Below are 22514 nucleotides of genomic sequence, written 5' to 3' on the forward strand. Positions count from 1 at the left end.
ATTCTTTGATTAGTATAAACAACATTCGATGATTTGTTGATTTGTTCAATAAATTTATTGTTTTGTAGATGTGACTAAAATAAGAACGGTAAATATAATATTGTAAGATGAAATTGTTGTTTGTACATTTAGATAGGTAAGTGAGTATTTTACTTATAAATTTAATCTATGATTAAATTATTTCACTGAATCTAAATCATTATTAGCTACTTTAGAAGAATAAATCTAGCATGTAAAAAGTAACTTTTGGTTAATGAATGAGATTAGTATAGGTTGCTTTCGTCTCAATGTTGTTGTGTGATGTCTCAATGTTGTTGTGGTGATGTCGATTGTGCGAGTCTAATCCGATGTTGTCTATCCCATCCTATTCGATTATTGAACTCTTTCTTAATTAGCTAAAAACCATTAGATGGTGTGACCTTTGTATAAACTTTTGAGAATGTATATAACTGTCATTATCGTCAGTTGGTCATATCCTATTTTTGCCAATGGGGTTTTTGCCTTCTCTGTGTAATACTGCACTCCACTCTATGAAAATTATTCTAAATCCCGTGTTTATACCAGAGCACCCTTTTCAATATCGTCTTCCACTTGTATACCCTCTCGAATGACCAGCCAGACCCATTCAATATCGTCTTCCAATTGTATACCCTCTCGAATGACCATTTGAAACGGGAGTTCAAACATCGAAGAACAATTAGAATGAATGGTGCAAGAACAACTTTAGTAAACGAAAAATTGTCAAAAGCAAGTTACAAGTTAAAAAAGAAGAATAAAGTTCATCTTCCAGCCGAATAAAGTTCATCTTCCAGCCATCGGTTCAAATCATGAGTTTAGAAACAAGTTACAAACGGTACCGGAAGTAATGTTCATGTTACAGTGTTACAATATAGCAAGAAATGATCAAAGCAACTACAAGACCATACAAGACCAAGTAAAGCTGAGCTACAACACTTTATCTTAGGCAGAAAGAAGGCATTACACTTTAACAACTTACATTCTTGTAAGTGTTATTTGGTTGATTTGGTCCATTTGAGCCATTCTTGAGCTTGCTTGCTCGCCAACCGACCTGAACCGTTTTGCTACCGACGCAACAGAAAAAACATATAAACCAACCAATCGAAGTCGTTTCAACTGATTTCAAAACGGTTCAGCTTGTCAGAATACGCTAATCATCCCTAGCAAACAACAAACATCCGTCCTTCAAACAAATAATGCTCAAATAATGACAGTGACCAAACTTAATGTCCCAATTGAATGCCAACTACAAGGATTTCTCCCCAATAAACCAGCATAATCGACCTTACCGGTTGCCAACTAAAAACCTAACCTGATATTAATGTGATCTACCATCAGAATATGCCATTGCTTGATATCAATGTGATCTTTTAATACAAAAACCAAGTTTAGAGAAACATAAAAGAACATACAAGTGAACATACAAGTGCATATGAAAAAGAATCCAAACACTAACAACAGGACTCCAATCCACAAGAATCAAAACCAAGCTCATAAGTTGAGTCTGATACCGAGGGGATTGAAATTAACCACTAAAGATTATTGCTTTTACAAGAAAATTGTAGGACAGTAGCTCCTTGGAGCCAAAGTGCAATGTGGAAATGGTAAGATTGGAGCCTGAGTGAAAAGAACAACAAAAATGTAAATATAAATACACAGATATTGATAGATTGCTGTGAAAGATCTCATTCATAAAGCTTCTTCAAAGAAAAGAAAAGGCCAACCCAAACAAGAACTCAAAGAGATGAGACATTAACTTTATACAAAGACTTGGTCAAATAAAGAAGAACATGATACTTGGGCTGCCATCTGATTGAAAACTTCAGCGATCTTACACCAAAGGGTTCAGCTCTTTTAACAGCTAACATAACTCAATCTGTAAAGATAAATATAACTAACACAAAAAGGTAAAGTTATAAAAACTTAAACAAAATGGATCAATGAGCAGTTACATCCACTCATTCCATGATTCCGAATCAACAGACCCTTTTGAGATTTTAGAACGAACAACGACCAAGTAACACTTTTGACTTGACTTTAACTCATTTCCTTAGTTGTTTTAACAACTTAAGCAAGCCTCTACCACATAAATATCATAGAATATAGGAATTGAACTTACATAAGTGAAGCCATGACGACCACAGAGACGATTGGGTTTACGAAATTCCTCCTTCAGAGCTGGGTCAACTCTTAATCATTCCCCAGTAATCTACTTTCTAAATATCAAAATAACAATAAAAATCACACAACATATTCTCAAGTCATAAACAGCTTAAGCCTGCAACATTCCAGCAACACCTTAAGCTCACTCTAATCTAACAAAAATTAAACATATGACATGATAAGCACGGAAATAAGAACACGAAACACCTCCATCATTACCATAACAACCATGATCATGTTTTTATGACATATACATAATTGCAAGAAGCTCAAGAAGGGAGACCGCAGCTCCAAGGACATCAAATATGTTTTACTCAAACACCTTACAAGTTAAAAACCACTTTCCATCAGCACCAGAGTGAAGACATAAAGAGACCCAGATTAAGAACACGAAAAAAAAAAAAAAAAAAGTACCCAATACCATATAATTGAGCCTATCCACCCTAATCATCATCATGAAATCCGGATTTTTTTCACTTCTTGAAGCTGCCTCTCACACCCGGTTTGGGCTTAGACGCCTCAGCAGCAACACGAACAGCGTGGAGATTCACAACCTTGTCTTCCTCATAAGGGATTTTGGGATGCTTCGACTCGTGATGAATCTGCATAGTTTTAACATCAGGCGCTGTAATCTTACAGTGTGGGCACTCGAACTTCGCGTGACCACCTTTTTCTTGGCCGGACCGGTCTGCAAGCCCGGCCTTTCCGCCGCCTCTGTTGGTGGTAGCTGCGTCGATCTTCGCCTGGATCTCTTTTGCCGTATGCTTCTTCGGCTTCGCCTTACCCGTCATGGCTGATCGATTGTTGGTGTTTTTTTTTTTTTTTTTCCCTCCCTTTCCGGGTAAAGCAAATCAAATCAAAGCCAAATCGACGCTTTTTAAAATCTGTTGATTGAGAGAATACGTGCCGATTTGTGAGGAGAAACCATCGATCAACAAGAGGAGAGATTTTGGGTGAGAAACCCTAGCTCCGGTGAATCCATCAATGGCGTTTGCTTTATTTATACGGGCTAATTTTGTATTCTTGACGATCTGCTACGGACGGATTTATTTGCTCTCGAGTACGTGGGCGTTTATGATTGGATAAAAGAAGACGAGAGCAATGTTGCGGAAGTAGGTGATTCTAATCTTCTGTAGTAGAGAAGTCCAAACGGATAAGTGATCCCTATAATGAATTTATTAAAACAAAAAAAGGGAGAATAATGAATTTATAAATTTATAAATATAAATTTATAAAATATATATTCCATTTAATTTTATTTAAAATCAGCTTAAATTTTCTAAATAAAATTATTAAGTAATTATATATATATTCCATTTAATTTTATTTAAAATCAGCTTAAATTTTCTAAATAAAATTATTAAGTAATTATATATATATTCCATTTAATTTTATTTAAAATCAGCTTAAATTTTCTAAATAAAATTATTAAGTAATTAATTTCTAAATTAGACAGAAAAAAAAAATCTAATTCTCACTATATAGGGAAATAAATGGTCGTTTAAATAAGAAAGTAGAGATTTTTTCCATTAATTAAATGAGGATATAGGTGAGACTACAACTAACTGTAATAGGTTAAAGTGGGCAACTAACTGTAATAGGTTAAAACGGACAGATTTTTTCCATTAATTAAATGAGGACTGTAATAGGTTAAAGCAGACAATATCTGAATTGTTACAACTATAATCCTTCAATTAAGAAGTTAGAGGCTCGAGAAAAAAAAATATTTTTTAAACCTTTAAAGCTAAGGGAAAAGATATCTAATTTTATGCTATTTAAAAATTTACAATTTTCCTTTTGATTATTTCTAGAAATAGCAAAACATAATATTTTAATATTAAATTAAATTTACTAAATGACTAAAATACCCAAAAATTATAAATATTTATTCTAATTGATTTAAATATATGATTCAAATAAAATAATAATTAGTTGTATTAACCATTTTAAAAAATTAATTAAGAAAAAAGATTAAAAAAAGTGAATTCTATAAGAAATGATTTTATCTCTTTCTTTTCGTTGTTGATACTGAAAATGAGACTTGATTTGCTTGTTCATTAAGCTTTCGAGTCTTGAAACCTAATCTCCCAACATGCTTAAAAATCGAGAGCCACCTAGAGACAAGACAACCAGAGGGAGCTTGCTTCTCAAAAGAGGATAGGCAATTTTTGTGACGATGAATCAGATGTGGTATTAAGCTACACACGCTCCGCCGCTCAAGTAAAGGAATAAGCTATAAATATTTAATTAATAATAACGAGTGGATTCAAAACACCAATGAAACTATACATAAAACAAAATAAAAAAACAATAAGACTCAAGCTATTCTATGACTCATGAAATAATAGTGTTTCCATAAAGTTCCTTTTTCTTTCTTTTCATATGAATTTTTGTTGAAAAAAAAGAAGAAAAAAAAGTAAGGATTTGAGCTTCTTCTTCAATGGAGCCCTAAAAATGGGGAACCAAAGACTTGATGGGGTTTGGACAAGAACATCATATTATGTGCAATAAGGAAGGTTGTGTTCTTGTATGATGCCTTCAATTTGTCTCTAAACTGGTGTTGTTTGGGGCTTCTGCAACTTCTCTTCTCTGTACAACAGCCTTCTCTTGTTTGAGCTATACCCTTGGTACTGGTATATGATGCTGTAAACACATTGCCTCAGAGGCTCTATGTCGAATGCCTCAATGAATTGTAGATCCGTCGCCCTTGATTTCACGCCTGCATATCGCTGGTACTCCTCGAACACTGATGTCAAGCACCAGTTCTGAAACTTCCTCAGGCAACCCACGAGCGAGCCTGTTCGATGCTGCAATCAGGACATGTTAAAGCTTTATGAGCTTTAGAAAACAGAAAACCAGGAAGGGAACAACTTCCAATGCAGCTTTCTCCCCCTAATATCCCTTTCCATGACGTTCGGGTCTGTTATTTTCAAAAACTATATCCAAAATTGTTGTTCTGATCACAGGGAGAGGTTTCCACACTGAATGAACCAATGTGGGATCTCACAATCCACCCCTTGGAGGACCAGCAAGGATGGCACACCGCACAGTGTTTGGCTCTGACACCAGTGGCAACAGCCCAAGCACACCAATGGCACTAGCAGCATCTACTAGGGAGAGGTTTCTACATAGGAATGGTTTGTTCCCTCTCCAACCAAAGTGGGATCTCAAGGATTCCCCTTAAGGTTATGAAAGGCATCTAATAGGAAAAGGTTTCCACACTGAATGCTTCGTTCCCCTCTTCAACCATGGTCCTTGCTAGCACACCGCTCGGTGTCTGGCTATGATACCAATAGTAATAGCCCAAGCCCACCACTAGCAACGTCTATTAAACAAAGGTTTCTACACCTTTATAAGGAATGTTTCATTCCCCTCTCCAACCGATGTGGGATCTCACACAAGACAATATCGAGCTAACAAGGAATCACAATTGTTCCAACATGTGTAGATTTTCATATCAATAAATAGCATGGATAGGATTAGGATGATACCTTTCCACGCTTGCAGTGGATCAAAATGGGGTGATTCCTAACATCTGAAAACCAGAGATAGAATTACAAACAAAACAAAAGATGTTCTAAAATCTGAAAAGATCATGATAAACAAGAACAAGGAATCAAACAAACAAAAACTGAAATCCAATGAAAATTCTCAGTACCAATTAGGATTTTTAGGGCTTCCAGAATAGCATCCTTCGGAATAGAAACGAAAGGCTCCTGAAATCCAAGTGATTACTGATGATTATAACCAGCAAATACATATGTAACACACAATATGAAGGAAAAGGGAAGGAAAAGGAAAGATCAACCTACCTTTGTCCCTTCAATTTTGAATTGAAAAAGCTTGATGTTATTAGCTCTAAGAAACTCCAAATTCTCCTCTGGGTAGGGTTCAGGACACAAATATCTGATTCAAAAAGGCAATCAAAATCAGAATCAAGACAGAAAACGATAATCCAAATCATCTCATTCTGTTAAAAGAAACCAATCCAAATTTCTTGTTAACAATTACAACCCTGCAACCAAATTCATCCCCAAAATTCAATACAAATCTTCTTATCCTCTTAATCAAGACAAATCTTCTTATTAACAATTCCAACCTCCGTAATTCCATCCCCAATCTTAACTGAACCCATAGAGAATCGCTCAAGTACAAATTCAACCTACCCCCACAATTGACGCCCAATCTTTAATTAAACCAAGCAGGGCAAAAAGAAAGAAACAGAGACAAAAATCACAAAACAAGAAACATCCAGAAGCCAGCCAGAGCATTAACGAAACAGAAATCACAAAATCACCCAGAGGAACAACAAAATCAATAATCACAATCAAGAACAACAGAAGAAAAAGAAGACCCAAATAGGGGATTAAGGATACAAACATGATGGAGCGGAGATTTAGATTCTTGAGGAAGGGAAAATTGGAAGGCTGAGGGAAGCCGGATCGGAAAATGCCATCCTCAACACTGGAGAAGTTGGGGGGAGGAACAAGATCGTCGTCGACATCGCCGTCGTTCACTTGGAGCCTCATTTTGCGATGAATTATGGATTGAAGAACAGAAAAAATTGCAGAGAATCGAAAATTGAAATCTAATGAAACCTGCGAAAACTTGGCGATCAGTAGGAATCGAAAATCTAATGCATATAAAGGAAAATCTCTGGCATTCGAGACGAGCGCAGGTTGAATGGAAAGGAAAACGGAGGCGATAGCGGTTTTTAAGAGAGAAAGATGCTGGCAGATGAAAACGATGTCGTTTTGCAGATTCGGATTTTTTTTTTTTTTTTTTAAATTCAAATTCCGCTCTTTCAGTTATTGATTTTATTTGGATTGGATATTTTAATTATGCAAATTTATCATTTTTAAACATAATTTAAAAGATATCTTTCTAAATAAAAAATTTACAAAAAAAAAAATAATAATTTAAATCTCAAAATTTAGTTAATGTAAATTAAATATTATTATTCATTATTGTGAAATTTCTCATCTTATTTAATTTTGAAATAATTTATTTTATATTTTATATTATAATTTTTTTTTTTGATTTTCACGTACTGTTTTTGGTATAAGATTTATAATGTTTTTGAATTATTTGAAAAAAAAAATATTTAAGATTAAGTTGTATTTAATCTGAATTTATTTTCTAAATTAATATCCATAATGAGATTTATCATTTGATTATTTTCCAAAATTAGAATTTAAATTTAGCTATTTATTTTGTAATCAAAACAAAATTCCAGATTTTTTTTTAGAAAAAATCGTAATTGAGAATCATTTTTTTTTTACTAAATTATTTTATGAAAATATGGTATTGACACATTTGTTTTATTAAAATATATATTTTTTATTGACAAATATTTAAGTCTTTTCAAATGAATTTAAGTTAAATATTAATAAAAAAATTATTAAATACTCAATTTTATGGATTAAAATGAAATACCTATAGTTTAAAGGATCAAAATGTAATAATAAAAATTCGGGTATTTATAAATTATTTATTTATTATTTTAAAAGAAAAGTTGATGGAATTTTTTAAAACTTTAATAATTAAAATTGACGAGGGAAAAAAGTGAAAACGACGTGGAATTTATGTCGTTTTGCCCTTTTTTTTTTTTAGATTATTAATAATTAAAAATACAATTCATTGGACCAATTCCTCCTTTTATCAAAATAATTTTTTAGATTATTTGACTCCAGTGGTCGTAACTATTTGAGGACAAAATAGTAATTTATGAAATTTTAAAGGGCAAAATGGTCCGTTCAAACATATTTTCATTATTAGATCGTAATGTTTTATATTTAGATATAAATCAAAGGCATACTCCATTTCGACCGAAATAGTTGTAATAGTGTAAATGACGTGACTGTCTCTTCAAACATATCTCTACCGTTAGATCATAACGTTTCATATTTTATGGTCTCGATCTATGAGATCTCACATTGATTAAAGAGGAAAACGAAACATTTCTTTTAAGATTGTCATGGGCTAAAGTGGATAATATCTACTAGCAGTGAGCTTGGACTGTTACAAATGGTATCAAAGCCAACACACTGAGCGGTATGCTAGTGAGGACATTTAGCTCCCAAAAGGGGTGGATTGTGAGATCTCACATCGGTTAGAGAGAAAAACTAAACATTCCTTATAAAAGTGCGGAAACCGTGAGACCGACGAAAATACATAAACAGATAATATCTGCTAGTAGTGAGTTTAGGCTGTTACATGATCACACCCTTTCATGAAATGATAATCCAGTACGTGGGTAACCACTTTGACCCGAAAAGTTGTAACAAAACAAAAATGAAATAATAAAAATTCGGGCAAAGATTCAAACCTACGAGCTCTTTAGTGTTATTCAACAACGGAAGAAGAAGAAAAATCAAAATTACTAAAATGGGTTTTAAATATTTTATTAATATTTAAATTTGAAGTCAAATATTGAGTAGAAAAAAACATAAATTTGTTAGGTCAGTTTGAAAGTCCAAATCCAAAAGGTGCCATACGATGTTGACTGTCCCTTTGTCTTGTCGGAAGCTTCCATGAAGCATTTTAGGCAAATTTTATATATAATCTTTAATTTCTTAGTCCAAATCCACGTACTTGTTATAAGTTGCTTCTAAGAAGGAAGATTATCTCTATCGACTAGTCATTTTAACGTTTTGTTATAACAGCTTAAGAACACTGCTAATAGATATTGTTCGTTTTGACCTATTACGTATCGTCATCAGCCTCAATGTTTTAAAATGCTTCTATTTGAGAGAGGTTTCTATACTCTTATAAGGAACATTTACGTTCCCTCTCCAACCGATGTAAGATCTCACAATCTATTCCCTCTAAGAGCCCAGCGTCTTCGTTGGCACACTGCCTAGAGTCTAGCTCTAATATCATTTGAAACAACTAAAGCCCATTGTTAACAGATATTGTCTGCTTTGACCCGTTACATATCGTTGTCAGTCTCACGGTTTTAAAACGCATCTATTAGGGAGAAGTTTTCACACCCTTATAAAGAATATTTTGTTCCCCTCTCTAGTCGATATGAGATCTCACAATCCACCCCTCAAAGATCCAACATCTTCACTGGCACACTGCTCAATGTCTAGTTTTGATACCATTTGAAACATTCCAAGCCCACCGCTAACAGATATTATCTGTTTTGGTCTATTATATATCGCTGTCAGTTTCACGATTTTAAAACGCATCTATTAGGGAGAGGTTTCCACACTCTTACAAGAAATGTTTCGTTTCCCGCTCCAACCGATCTGAGATCTCACATTTGCCTTCACTCACATGTTTCTTGTAAAAATTTCTAATGAATCCTCAAATCGAGCACATTTAACTTTAAGCTTCTATTAATTATTTTGAACTTTTTTTAACCATAGTTCGATATACACAGGTCCATCATCATTCAAATGTAATATCGATTCATTAATATATTATTTCTTTACTCGAACGTCATAAATTATCAATAACATATTAGAATCTTTTAAATGTAGGCTATTGTTTCTTTATTTAGTTTCAATGATGATATTATTATTTACAACAAGATTTCATAATATATTCCTATCGTGTAAACAAAAATATATTCTTATCTTGATTCGTTCTTATCCGATTGTTTTAAAATTTAAGATCGAAACCGACACAAATTTAAAAATTTAAGAACTAAACTTATAATTTAACATTAAGAATATATTTTCAATCAAGTATGCTTTACTGTTCGGTGCTTAGTTTAAATCTTTGACGCATAGCACTGAAAACTAATATTTTTTGTTTTTGGTATTAGATGCATTTGATACTTCGACATAGTAGAATTGACATCTAGTAAAATATGTGAGCAAGATTGAAGTCGGAAATGACAGTAATAATGCACTGTATGAGAAAATATAAGCTTAACGTAAAAAAAATTTGAGACCAACTAGGTCATATGTAACAGCCCAAATCCACCGCTAGCAGATATTATCCTTTTTGAATTTTCCTTCCGAGCTTCCCCTCAAAGTTCTAAAACACGTATGCTAGGGAGAAGTTTTCACATCCTTATAAGGGAGTCTTCGTTTTCTTCTCCAATTAACGGAGATCTTACATCATATTTTTCCAGTTTTTTTTTTCCGATTAGTTTAATAATGTGAAACTAAAGCTCGGGACATATAATTTAAGACATATATACCCTTAATTAATGACTTGGTTGTCTAACTAAGTACCACGCTGCGTCGTATCCGACGTGGATGGAACCTATTGGACCATAAAAGGTAAGAAAAGTCCTAAAGAAGGGTCAAAAGAAGTGGCTTAGTTTTTGGTCAACTAGTCATGGGCTGCTTCCAAGCACCCACGAGGGTCTAATCTGTCTTATTACTTAATTATAGTCTAAACAAATCAAAATCTTTAGAGATTATTGGTTTAAATTAGTGACAAATGACTAATTGAGCTCCTTTATGGTAAGCATGCACGTTTACTATCGATATAGGCAGGCATGAAAGATTATATGACCCGATAATCTAACCAACACAAACTATTCAACGCAAATTATAAAAGTTGGGTTGGGTTAGATTTTTTTTTTTCTAGTTTGGGTTACAGATGAATTTTTGGAAAATTAAAAACTTAGTTCGGTTTTGACTTTTTTTTTGGTCGGGTCAACCTAACCAAATTGACCAATGTGAAAATATGGTTACAATTCAACCCAACCTTACCCTATTTTTAAAAAGATTAAGAATACTTAACGTTTGTAACTGATTAGTGATATATATTGAAATATTGAATAAAAACTCAAAAACGGGTTGGGTTGTGAACTCCATTCGGGTTGCTTGGGTCTCAGATCTAACCAATAAAAAATTTTAGGTCGGTCCAAAAAAATTTTCAACCCAACCCGTGTACTAACCCTAAAAAAAACTCTACCAAATAATTGAGAGAAGTTATGTAAAGCCTATGAAACCCAACTCCAATATTAGGCTTTGCTATGAAGCTTTGAGAGTTCTTCAAGCTTTCCTCTAATGGGGTTTCCCCCACCAACTTCCTCTTCCCCGTCTTCCTCTTTTTCACGTTCTTCCAAAAACAAAACAAAAAACACGTGAGTTCGAACGAAAACCAAAGCTCGATTTGTCGTAAATATGAATCAAATTTCATTCCATGTTTGTTGTTACTCACTAAGAAAATTTCGAACCTGAAGAAAGAAAGAGAAAAAAGAGAGAGACTTGATCTAGGAGAAGAGATGGGCTCGGGCTCGGGCTCGGGTTTTGCATTGTGATGAATGCCCACAGCCACACTCAACTCGGAGATGTATCCGACTGAGAAAGGAAAAAGAACAAATCTCTCCATTTTAAGTCTCGTTGTTGTTGTTCACGTTCAAAAGAGAAAGAGAGGGAGAGAAGAAATAATGGGTTTAATTTATGTTTTTAGCAAATATTCTCATTTTCCAAGCACAATCCACCGTTCTCGGAGACCTAGCGTCCTAGCTGGCACACTACCTGGTGACTAGCTCTAACACCACTGTAACAGTCAAAGTCCACTGCTAACCGATCTTGTCGGCTATCAAATATAAGATAATATTCAACATAATTTCTAAAAACTCAAATTTCAATATTGCTAACAAATTAGTTTTGTTGATGTACGGGAGATGAGAACAAGAAATATAATTCTCGTTCTCGACCTCATTTAAACTACCATGAAATTTTTTTTCTCTACTCTCTATTTCATTTCTTGTTTAAGCGGGAATTCTCGTCCCAATAGAGTCCTAATCTTGTAAACATGGGAGTTCTCACTCACCCTTTCCTAGGAAACTTAAGTCAATTTCATAATCTTGTAGCTTTGATGTTCCATTTTCCTTTTTTTAAGGTTTCCCTTGTCTCTTTACTTAATTTGGACTCTAACTTGGAAAGTAGTGTATCCCAAGCAATGTCTTGTTGAAAGAATCTAAACCCTTTTGGAATGGGAGATTGAATATCACTTTGGTAAAAGATAATACCGATCGAGGCATGTTGATCTTAAGACAATACCAATCGAAATGCAATATACGTGTGAGACTTTAGAGCACTTACTCTAGGGCGATCTCCTGTTAGCCATTTATGTGCAACATCAAGCGACATGACCACTGGTGACACCATTGTACCAAATGTCCTGCATAGTGATTACTACTTCGAGGAAACTCCAACATAGACAACAGTGCACTAGATAGTGGTGTTGTATCTAACTGTGACACATGGAAATAGCTCTATGAATCCAACTATAACAAAACCGAAATTGAATCAAGATTAAAATAGAAGTGCACTTCATCGATCTGTAACGAAATAGTCAGGGGCAAAGAAAATGAGCTATTATGTGATGATCGAAGACGAGAATTGATGAGATGGCCTGATGAAATTGGGCGAGTGAGAATATCACTGCACGGTGAAATCGAAACGCGATGAACGCCTCTGCAGGGCCGAATGGAAATTTAGGGGTAGATTTTGAATGAATGAGATCATTTTTAAATTTCCAAATATGTTTCTTTTCTTAATTAATTGTCAATTGATGAGAAGAGGAGGGCATTTCCGTAATTACAAGTTCTTACGACAAAAAAAAATGTAATATTTAATCCATTTTATTTTAGCTAGCCCAAGAAAATTACCCGAGATCCAGCCCAATAACAAATGGGCCAGGCCCAATTATCCACAAATTAAATGCAAATGGGTCCATGTCAATTGGAACTCTATATATATATATTTTTTATTTTTTTATTTTTTTTAATTATCAATTTCAATTTGAAGAAGAGGAAAAATATAAATAAAGATTAGACTAAATAAATAATACGTTCGTACTACAAATTCTACACTTACGTCATTTGATGCAACACGACTCTTCAATACTGACCTTTTGTTCATAGTGTCTCGATGCTACATTGAAATACAAGGGCAAAATTGGAAAATTGAACCAATGTCTAGACGTACGATTAGGGCTTCAGCCCGAACATTTGAAAGAATTGCGATAAAATACCACACGAGAGAGGGTTTTGCAGGCTTTTGACTTCTATTGATGCAATTTTGATTGGATTAGTCAAAAGCTAGAGGATACGCTTGAAAGCTAAAAAAAAAAAAAATTCAAAGTTCGAGATCACAAAACATGATATTGAAAGCGAGTTTGGCACGGGTCGAAAACGTCTCTCTCTTTTACTTTGTAGTTTCCTATTATAGACTTGTTCACGTTTTTTTTATTGCACCAATTATTCGCGTATTGTTACACGATTTTCTAATCTGTGGGTTAAGGATTCTTTTCGTGTGATCTAAGTACGTTTGATCTGGACATTCTGGCATGAACGGGAAAAATTTTCGTGTAAATCACGCTAGTTTTCTAATATGGTAAGAGAGTTAATTGAACTTGGAAAATAAATTAACTAAACGTTCAGACATTTACCCTCGATTAAGAGGTCAAAAATTTGAGTTCATCTCTCGGTAAATGGCATTAGACATCGTGCTAATGAACTACGATACTAAGAACATGAATATTCGTTTAACGGGTAAAGTAATTAACTCAATATAGCATGATTCTATTTGGTAATCGAAATGAAAATTACATATGATATAAGGATCCCACCAACCACTAGAATTGGTAGTAGTGCTAGGGAGGTCCTAGCAACTTTTTCGATGATTAAGACCTCTCTTCAACGTCAACATCCTCGTGCTACCAACTTAACTATATTTAACTTTAGGTTAAAATCAATTTTTTCGAGCCAAATAATTGTGAAATTAAATAAATATCATAGCCAAAAATGGTATTAGAGTCAAACAATTGGGCAGTGTGACAACAAGGACGCTGGCCCCCATGTGAGATTCCTAGTAGACGCGTTTTAAGACCATAAGGCTGACAGTGATACGTAATGAGTCAAAACAGACAATGTCTACTAACAATGAGTTTGAGCTATTACAAATGGTATCAGAGTTAAACATGGGGCAGTGTGCCAATTAGAACGTTAGGCCCTCAACAGGGGTGGATTATGAGATCTCTAATAGACGCGTTTTAAAATCATAAGATTGACAACAATACATAATAGGTTAAAGCAGACAATGTCTACTAACAGTGAGTTTGAGCTGTTACAAATGGTATCAAATCCAAACACTAGGCAGTGTGCTAGCGAGGACGTTAGACCCTCAACAAGGGTGAATTGTGAGATCCCTAATAGACACGTTTTAAAACCACAAGGCTGACAACGATACGTAATGGGTCAAAGCGAACAATGTCTACTAACAGTGAGTTTGAGTTATTACAAATGGTATCATAGTCAAACACGAACAGTATGCCAACAAGGACATTAGGCCTTCAAGAGTTAGGGTTCATATACTATTTTATTTTAACAAAGCAAAGCACCAAACAAAAAACCCATTAAAACAATATAATTTATTTAATCAAAGCAATGAATTAAACAAAAGACATTAATATTAATAATAATAAATAATAAATGGTTCCCCATCAAATCAATATATATATTATATTGTATAATTGGCATCATATTATATAATAATTTTCCCTTTATTTTTTTTTTTTTTTGTGACATGTGACTTTGGAGACCATCAAAAAGTATGTTTATATATATATATATATATACCCGAGTATTTTAAGGCATTATCAATTTAACGCCCTAATTATCGAGTTCTTTAACACAGTTTAATCAATTAAATCACTAAAACGGAAACGTTTTGATTAAGAAAAACACAAAAATTTAAGAGTCGCTGTTAGAGCCGACTTTTTTATAATTACCCAAAAGATACAATGTAATCGTCTTACTAGAAGATGTGAGCGTTTAGTTTATATTTACAAAACTTTAATACGACATTAATAATTATGCCACATAGTATTATAAAATAATGTGACGTTATAACCTATAATAACATTGATGAAACTTTACTATGGTATCTGAAAAGTGTTTGCGGTGGTATCATTTTTACTTAAAGGTTGACGTGATACACTGAATAGATACTCGATACTCGAATAATGATATACATTTTAAATTAACTAATTTTTCTTGCTTATTTAACTTTATTTTATGCCTACTTCTTTATGTCGTGTTACAACGTATCGTATTAATTGATTAATTTAATTAATATGTCGTGTTAATATTTAAATAATATTAAAAAATCGGACTTGTTTATGATAAATGTGGTACGAGTATTTATATATAAAAATAAATAAATAAATAAATAGAAAGAGTAAAAAGAAATAATTGGAGAATTAATATAATAAAGAAGGAAGCTGAAAAATGGTAGAACTGTTGGAAGAAGCGGTCCGAAGGTGAGGGTGAAGGGTTTAGACCACGCGCAAGGAGTCGCGTGGGAAGCAGACGCTTGGGTGATCCACCCACTTTGATGTTACCGATTCACTTCTCATTGCACTACCACCACTGAAAAAGAAAAAGGCTAAAATGTTAGCAGGAATCTGATGAACGTGGCGTAACCAAAGCGAGAGTTAATTCCAAATCTCCTAATCGCGAGAGTCTTCAAATCTTCGTCGTCCGTTTTTCGTCTCCAAAGATCGTCAGCAACAATGGAGGGACGGATGTTTTGGTTGGTTTCGTTACTCTATTCTCTCTCTTTTTAGTTTTTTTGTGTGGAGAGGAGAAGACAACGCCCTTTCCTTTCTTTCTCTCTCCCTCTCTCTCTCTAAAAAAACCCACTTACTGAAATCGTCAATCAATCCCCATATACATAACTTTTCGTTTCGATTCTCTGTTTCCCCCCCTTTTTTTGGTTCTGGGAAGGAAATTGGATGGTGGGTTTTTGATTTTTGTCGAAATTGGTGCTCTGGTGGTGGTGGGTTGTGGTGGAAATGGGGATTTGGGTGGTGGGTTTTGATGGGATGAGTTCTTCGCCGGCGATGAGGCGGTGATTTCAGGACCATGTTCCTCTGCGATGGAGTACGATTCTGGAATTCCGATGTCTGTGACGGAGGGACACTCCTCTGCTCTCACACCATCCTTGCACGAAGGTTCTCTTGCTAATTTCGGTATCGTTTTTTTCGTTTCTTTTTCCCCCTTTTCCCTTTTGCAGATTGCAATTTCTTCTTACTCTGTCTTTTGGTTGTTTGCTTATCTGGGTTTTTGTGGTGTGTTTGAGTCATCCATTTCGATGTGCACATACTCGTATCTGATTCTTTTGTACGTAAATTCTCTGCTTTGCCCATGTCTTGCATCGAGTTTTCGTTTCGATCTGTGGTGTATGGCTCTGTTTTGCTGGATTTTTGTTCGTGGTTGTTGTTTTTTTGGTCTCGAATGATCTCGAGGAAGAGATTGAATTAAATTCCTGATACATTTCCGGTTCATATCTTTGTCGCAATCTCCATTGGACGTACGATGGTTGCTCTGATGATGGTATGATCCATATAAAATGTTATTTCGTAAATTTTTACCCATTATACGTTTGTAATGTTTACAAAATTTCTGTGGGATAGAAAGTGGTTTATCCATCTTATACTCAGCTGCTTCCAGCCTCTTCTGCTTTTTATGGCAAAACTTTTGGATTCTAGACTTGGAAAGTTGAGATGCTCCCTTGAAGTTATGAGGTTCATTTTATAGTGAATGTAATTGAGAATCCCAAAGAAAAAAACAAACAAAAAAACAAAAAAAAAAAACAAGGATCCTTCTAGATTGGAAGGTGTTTTTGTAAGTAGTTCTTGTTGGGAGGGTGAGCCCTCTTTCCCGGCCTCTAAGTTGTCTTTCGTGTAATGCATCTTTTAAGTTTTGTTTTAAAAAAGTGCAAGTAAAAGTCCTTAATTGAAGAAAGTTGTATTCGTTTAATGGGTTCGTCGACAAAGGTCCCGATTCGGTTGCATTATGAGACAGTTTAAGATGTTCCAAATGATAAAACATTTTAAGAGGTTTTATATATTTTTGGTTTATCTTTTTGCTGTTTGGTTTGGTCTTAATGGGTCGTCATTTTAGTTTTTCGTTCGGACTCTTGTATTTTTCGTCTTTGTTGTTTCTATGGACGTTCTAATCTATTTCCCTTCGGGACGTTGTATCCTTGAATACTTTTCTTCCTTTTCATCCATCACTGAGAAGTTTGTACTTGTTAAAAAGAAAATGTGTGGATCCCTTTCCTGTTTATATCTGGCTATGTGCTCTCTTTCACAAGGTAATCCAAAAGAAAGCTTTCCGGTTATCTCTCAAATTATAGGCATTGAAGCGATTGAGCGGGAGAAAGAAAGAAAACTTTGCACACACCCCTCATTCTCCCTTTACTGATATAATAGAAAGCTTAAGCCCTTTCAATCGATCACATGAGAAGCCTTCAATGAACTTCCTATAGTTTAATATATACTAAAAACAAAAAGATATAGAAGTTCGACTAATCCGAGGAAGAATCGTAGTTCCTGCACCTTGCGTGATGTCTCCCAGTCCATCACGGCTTGCACACACCTTCTCTTGATCCAACCAACTCATGTTGTCACCCATCCAGTGCACAAGGAACTAGACCTTATGCAAAGAATTGGTTAATCACCTTCTCAACCTGGTTCTAAGTGATAAGGAATTAAGAATTAACTATAGCTATGGAATCAAAGTAAAAAGAAATAGAGTGGAATCATGAGAAATGAATTTCGGAGGATCCTAACGTGACTTATCAAAGTGCTTTACTTCGAAGAATAAAAAAAAAAAGGCTCTTTTAGTGTTTTGTGTTTCCTATCAGCTATGTTGAAACTTTTTTTAACATTCTTTTGTGCGTTCTTTTCTCCGATCATAATCAAAATGGACTGTGTTCTGACTAAGGAAGCGTATTAGCTAGGGGAAGGTGGGAAGTCTTTTTAGGCATTATAAAATGATTTTGTATATTACTTTGTTTTACTTTGTACCATTGCCTCAAGGATGCAATGGTACTCATATTACTATCTATTCTTGGGTGTTCTATGCATTTTTTTCATTCAGGCACCGCAAACTTCTATCTATTCATCATTTTCAATTCCACTTTGAAATGTGACTTTTTCTCCATTGCTTCCCCGAACCATATATTCGAGCATATCTAACTATATTTTAGTTTTTGTTCGTATGTGAGCTTCATATATTTAGAATAGTATATTTTTCTTCTTTATAATGGGAGATTTACTTATCTAATGTCATAGCAGATGCACTGTGGCAAATGAACTTAGGATCAGGTGAAATAATGGGATCTGGATCTTATCCCGTGCGACCCGGAGAGCCAGACTGTTCTTATTACATCAGAACTGGCCTATGTAGATTTGGAGCTACATGTAGATTTAATCATCCACCTAATAGGGAGCTGGTAATAAGCAGAAATGTGAATCTTTTAGTTTCTTAATTTATCGTCATTTTATGTTCTAAACATGCTAACTGAATGAACTGAACGGCTTTGGAGCCTCCCTAAAGTTGTTTATACTTAGTGGATAGATCTATGAGAAGGAAATTAAAAGTGGTAAAATTTGTTTGTAACCTTAACTCGATGAACCTACTCGTCTCCCCGTTCATTCATTCACCTTACACTGTATAAACCTGAAACTAAAGATTTGAAATCATTTTATTCGCACAACAGGTTTGTCCTTGCACACACCGACCTTTTTTTTAACTCGATTATGTGCTGAACTAAAAATAATAGATTATTCATCTACAGTATTTAAGAGTCATTCTTGAAAATTTTACAATTCATCTTGTGATGGAGTCATCCGTTATTTACTACACTTTACGTTCAGGCTATTGCCACCGCAAGAATGAAGGGGGAGTTCCCGGAAAGAATTGGACAACCAGAATGCCAGGTATGTACTTTTTTAATTAACGTATTACATCATGCGACATTTTATTCATTATAATCTGCATATCAACATTTGGTTTTATAGAGGTTTCGGTTTGGATTCAGGTCGTTTGTGTGACTTTGTAATATGATAGGTTTCTGTTGTTTTTTCAAGTTTCGGGGACTTCTTTTGCAACCTTTGTACTGTATAAATGAAATGTCTTTTTAAAAGAAAACATGGAAAGGAAAACCTGTACGTCATCATTAAGCTCCTAGCTACGTCGATGAGTAAGCTATAACGTGTTCAAGTTAATATGATGATTACATACTTTGACGGGACGAAGAAAAGAGAATTTAGGTGATCTTGTTTTCCTCTAGATGGTTTCTTGTAATTTTATGGTGTATAAAGTTAACGAGTTCAATGACCAAAATACTCGTCTACTAAGAGGGCTACAAAATAGAGAATGATGTGATCGTTCACATAACATAGCAAGCTAAATACCGGTTAAAGCACCTTAGAACTTCCTCCGAGAGACAGCTGAGAGTATTTCCATTCGATAATTACTTGGTCGAAGAATATAATCAGTTCTTTAGCTAATGGGATGTACTTATTTATCTCATATGTATATCAGGAATATTATTTTTTCATGGTTCGGTTTGGTTTAGAATAACAAGGTCTCGGATATTATATTGTTTCGCTGGGTTTTGATTGACTCTTGACTTTTGTGGATGCTTAGCTTTATAAGAACTTAAATGGGCTTTAAACGGGTCGAAGTATAGAACGTTTCCTTTATTTTTTACTATGAAAATGACGTTTTCATTTGCACGTAATCCAGTACTACCTGAAGACAGGAACTTGCAAGTTTGGGGCTACGTGCAAGTTTCATCATCCTAGAGACAAGGCTGGGATTGCTGGAAGAGTTGCCTTAAATATTATTGGCTATCCACTTCGCCCGGTTAGGATATAACTTCTCCCTTTTAAAGATCTTCGGTTGTCGAGCTGCCTATGCTTTTATGCTAAAAATATTCATTGTTCATCCTTTCCTCCTCACTTCCAATTGTGCAGAGTGAACCTGAATGTGCTTATTATATAAGAACTGGACAATGTAAGTTCGGAAATACATGTAAATTCCACCATCCTCAACCGACTAATATGATGGTCTCACTGCGTGGTTCTCCTATTTATCCAACCGTACAATCGCCAACTCCTGGTCAGCAATCATATCTAGGAGGAAGTACAAATTGGTCGAGGGCGTCGTTTATTCCCAGTCCACGATGGGAAGGCCCTTCCAGTTATGCATCTTTAATATTACCTCAGGGAGTTCTTTCTGTTCCAGGTTGGAATGCATTCAATGTAAGTCTTATTCCTTACCCATGTTTGGCATAGTATCGTATATATATATTATTATGTTTGTTTACTTAAAAGTCGATGGTTCGATCTCTCCTCGCAATTGTTGAACTCAAAAATATATACATTATATGTGTGTGTATTGACGTTCAGCAGCTTTCGGGGGGGTCTTTTCCTTTGTCTTCTGCCAATTATGTTTCAAAGAAGGTTCAATGGTGGCTGCTACACCCTCTAGTGGATAAATGTTCAGTCTTTATGATATCTCTTCGTTTTACCCTTGAGTTTTTTACTTTCTTGGAATTATTGAGCCCTTCACAGCCAAGGTAAACATAAGATGGTGATTTTTACAGGAGCAGCTTGGATCGGTTTCATCTTCAGAAAGTCCACAACAAACGGTAGGACGAGTGACTGAGTTAATGCAGGATCTGTAGCAGTCTCTTCTCCGATACGTTCTAACCGTTCGATTTGGGTTTTTTGACATTGCAGAGGGAGAATGTATTCCCTGAGAGGCCTGGCCAGCCTGAATGTCAGTTTTACATGAAGACTGGAGATTGCAAGTTCGGTGCCGTTTGTCGATTTCATCATCCCAGAGAAAGAGTACTTCCTGCCCCAGATTGTGTCTTGAGTCCTATAGGCCTGCCGTTACGTCCGGTGAGTTAGTCGTGATGAAATAGCTAACTTTGATGTTCTAATTTACAAGGCGATATGTGGATCTATAGATTAGAGACCCTTTTCCTGGTTTGATGAAAGTATGTTTACTAATATTAACATGAACAGGGAGAACCTTTGTGCATCTTTTATTCTCGTTACGGGATCTGCAAGTTCGGTCCAAGCTGCAAGTTCGATCACCCTATGGGAATCTTCACATACAATCTCTCAGCAGCAGCAGCAGCAGCAGCAGCATCAGCCAACGCCCCAGTTCAGCATTTGTTTGGGACGTCTTCAGGATCAACTGCACTGAACTTGTCATCTGAAGGGCTAGTTGAAGCAGGATCTGCAAAGCCGAGACGACTATCGATCTCGGAGACGCGAGAGATGCCATCTGACGACGAAAATATCGACACAGAAGGCTGAACACCGCCTTTTTACTCCTTTTACAATCTTTTGGAAGATAAAAAGAAGAAGAAGAAGAAGAAGAGGTATTTGTAAATTCATTATGCCTTGCCTTGCAGGAAGGAAAAAAGATGTACAGGAGGGAGGGTTCATGTAAAGTTGTGATCCTGTTTTTTATTGTCTGAAAACGCATTTTTCAGATGGCAGCAGAGATTAATTCCTCTGAGTTTTTACTTTTTTTCTTTAATTATTTTATGTTTCTGCATTGTTGTATAAAACGATCTGCAGATTATGTCGGGTTTTTTGTTCATCTTTGGTAAAAACAACAATTCATCATGAACTGCTTCTCTTTGGGAGTTTAAATTCTTGTAAAGAAACGCTTTGCTATTTCTCCCCAAAGTTTGATGGCCTCTTTGGCTCTTCAATGAATCAATAATCTTGTTCTTCATGCTTTCAAATGTGTTTCTTCCAGCACAGTTCTATGTTTTGTTTGTCTCAGTATTTGAGTCTTCTTTATCAGTACTGAAGCAAAAGGGGCATGTATTGGCTTCTGTTCAGCAGTTCCATGAGTCGAAATCATGACAAATTGGGCTGTTTACGTAGTATTTATTGAGCTTGAACTCGACCCCGAATCCACATATTTGAAATTTCTAGTGATGCAAGTTTTATGTGTGAGATCTCATATTGGTTGGAGAGGGAAATAAAACATTCCTTCTCCCCACATATGAACTCTCCATCCACATACTTTTATTATGACACATGGGCTAGTTTAGGGTATGACAAAAACGGAGAGAGAGAGAGAGAGAAGGGACGGGAAAACAGAAGAATTGAGAGAAATCTTACATTGGGCTATTATATAGCGTTACAGAATATAGGAAGCCCGAAAAGGAAAACCCAAAGAGGACAATATGGTATCAGAGTCGATCTGGGGCGTTATAAATGGTATCAGAGTCAGACACTGGACTATGTGCCAATGAGGAGGTTGTTCCCCAAAGGGAGTAGACACGAGACGGTGTGCCAGTAAGGATGGGGCTCCAAAGGGGGTGGATCTGGACTGTTACAAATGGTATCAGAGCCAGACACCGGACTATGTGCCAGCGAGGAGGCTGTTCCCCAGAGGGGGTCGACACGAGACAGTGTGTCAGGGGGTGGATTTGGCAGGGTCCCACATCGGTTGGAGAAAGAAAAGAGTGTCATTGAGGATGCTGGGCCCCGAAGGAGGGTGGATTTTGATGTCCCATATTTAT

General features: G+C 35.4%; 3 protein-coding genes and 1 pseudogene across 8 annotated transcripts; 1 reads left to right on the forward strand and 3 right to left on the reverse strand.

Annotated features, from left to right (window-relative positions):
* Nucleotides 1-882: 882 nt before the first annotated feature.
* LOC111485822 lies at nt 883-3155 on the reverse strand. Of its 5 annotated transcripts, none has more exons than XM_023132863.1 (4): nt 2624-3155; nt 2138-2234; nt 991-1082; nt 883-959 (listed from the first exon to the last, which is right to left on the reverse strand). In XM_023132863.1, exon 1 carries the CDS (start codon nt 2970-2972, stop codon nt 2655-2657), a length of 318 nt encoding a protein of 105 aa, XP_022988631.1. In that variant the 5' UTR covers nt 2973-3155; the 3' UTR covers nt 883-959; nt 991-1082; nt 2138-2234; nt 2624-2654. The 5 variants fall into 5 exon arrangements, with proteins under 5 accessions (XP_022988631.1, XP_022988629.1, XP_022988632.1 ...); XM_023132861.1 differs by having other exon boundaries at nt 991-1912; XM_023132860.1 differs by having other exon boundaries at nt 924-959; nt 2401-3155.
* Nucleotides 3156-4446: 1291 nt separating this feature from the next.
* Nucleotides 4447-6859, reverse strand: LOC111485819 (probable tyrosine-protein phosphatase At1g05000). Its single transcript, XM_023132856.1, has 5 exons — nt 6562-6859; nt 5994-6087; nt 5840-5897; nt 5673-5716; nt 4447-4988 (listed from the first exon to the last, which is right to left on the reverse strand). The coding sequence occupies exons 1-5, from the start codon at nt 6708-6710 to the stop codon at nt 4731-4733; spliced, it is 603 nt and encodes a 200-aa protein (XP_022988624.1). The 5' UTR covers nt 6711-6859; the 3' UTR covers nt 4447-4730.
* Nucleotides 6860-9990: 3131 nt separating this feature from the next.
* On the reverse strand, nt 9991-11481 carry LOC111485016 (annotated as a pseudogene).
* A 4073-nt stretch (nt 11482-15554) lies between these two features.
* LOC111485570 (zinc finger CCCH domain-containing protein ZFN-like) lies at nt 15555-21717 on the forward strand. 2 transcript variants are annotated; one of them, XM_023132498.1, is made up of 8 exons: nt 15558-16134; nt 18247-18404; nt 18829-18891; nt 19703-19822; nt 19933-20220; nt 20565-20609; nt 20701-20865; nt 20992-21717. In XM_023132498.1, the coding sequence occupies exons 1-8, from the start codon at nt 16041-16043 to the stop codon at nt 21286-21288; spliced, it is 1230 nt and encodes a 409-aa protein (XP_022988266.1). In that variant the 5' UTR covers nt 15558-16040; the 3' UTR covers nt 21289-21717. The 2 variants fall into 2 exon arrangements, with proteins under 2 accessions (XP_022988267.1, XP_022988266.1); XM_023132499.1 differs by lacking the exon at nt 20992-21717 and having other exon boundaries at nt 15555-16134; nt 20701-20874.
* The last annotated feature ends 797 nt before the right edge of the window (nt 21718-22514 follow it).

This window comes from Cucurbita maxima, unplaced genomic scaffold (genome assembly GCF_002738345.1).
Source record: "Cucurbita maxima cultivar Rimu unplaced genomic scaffold, Cmax_1.0 Cma_Scf00010, whole genome shotgun sequence".
In the NCBI taxonomy this organism is placed as follows: domain Eukaryota; kingdom Viridiplantae; phylum Streptophyta; class Magnoliopsida; order Cucurbitales; family Cucurbitaceae; genus Cucurbita; species Cucurbita maxima.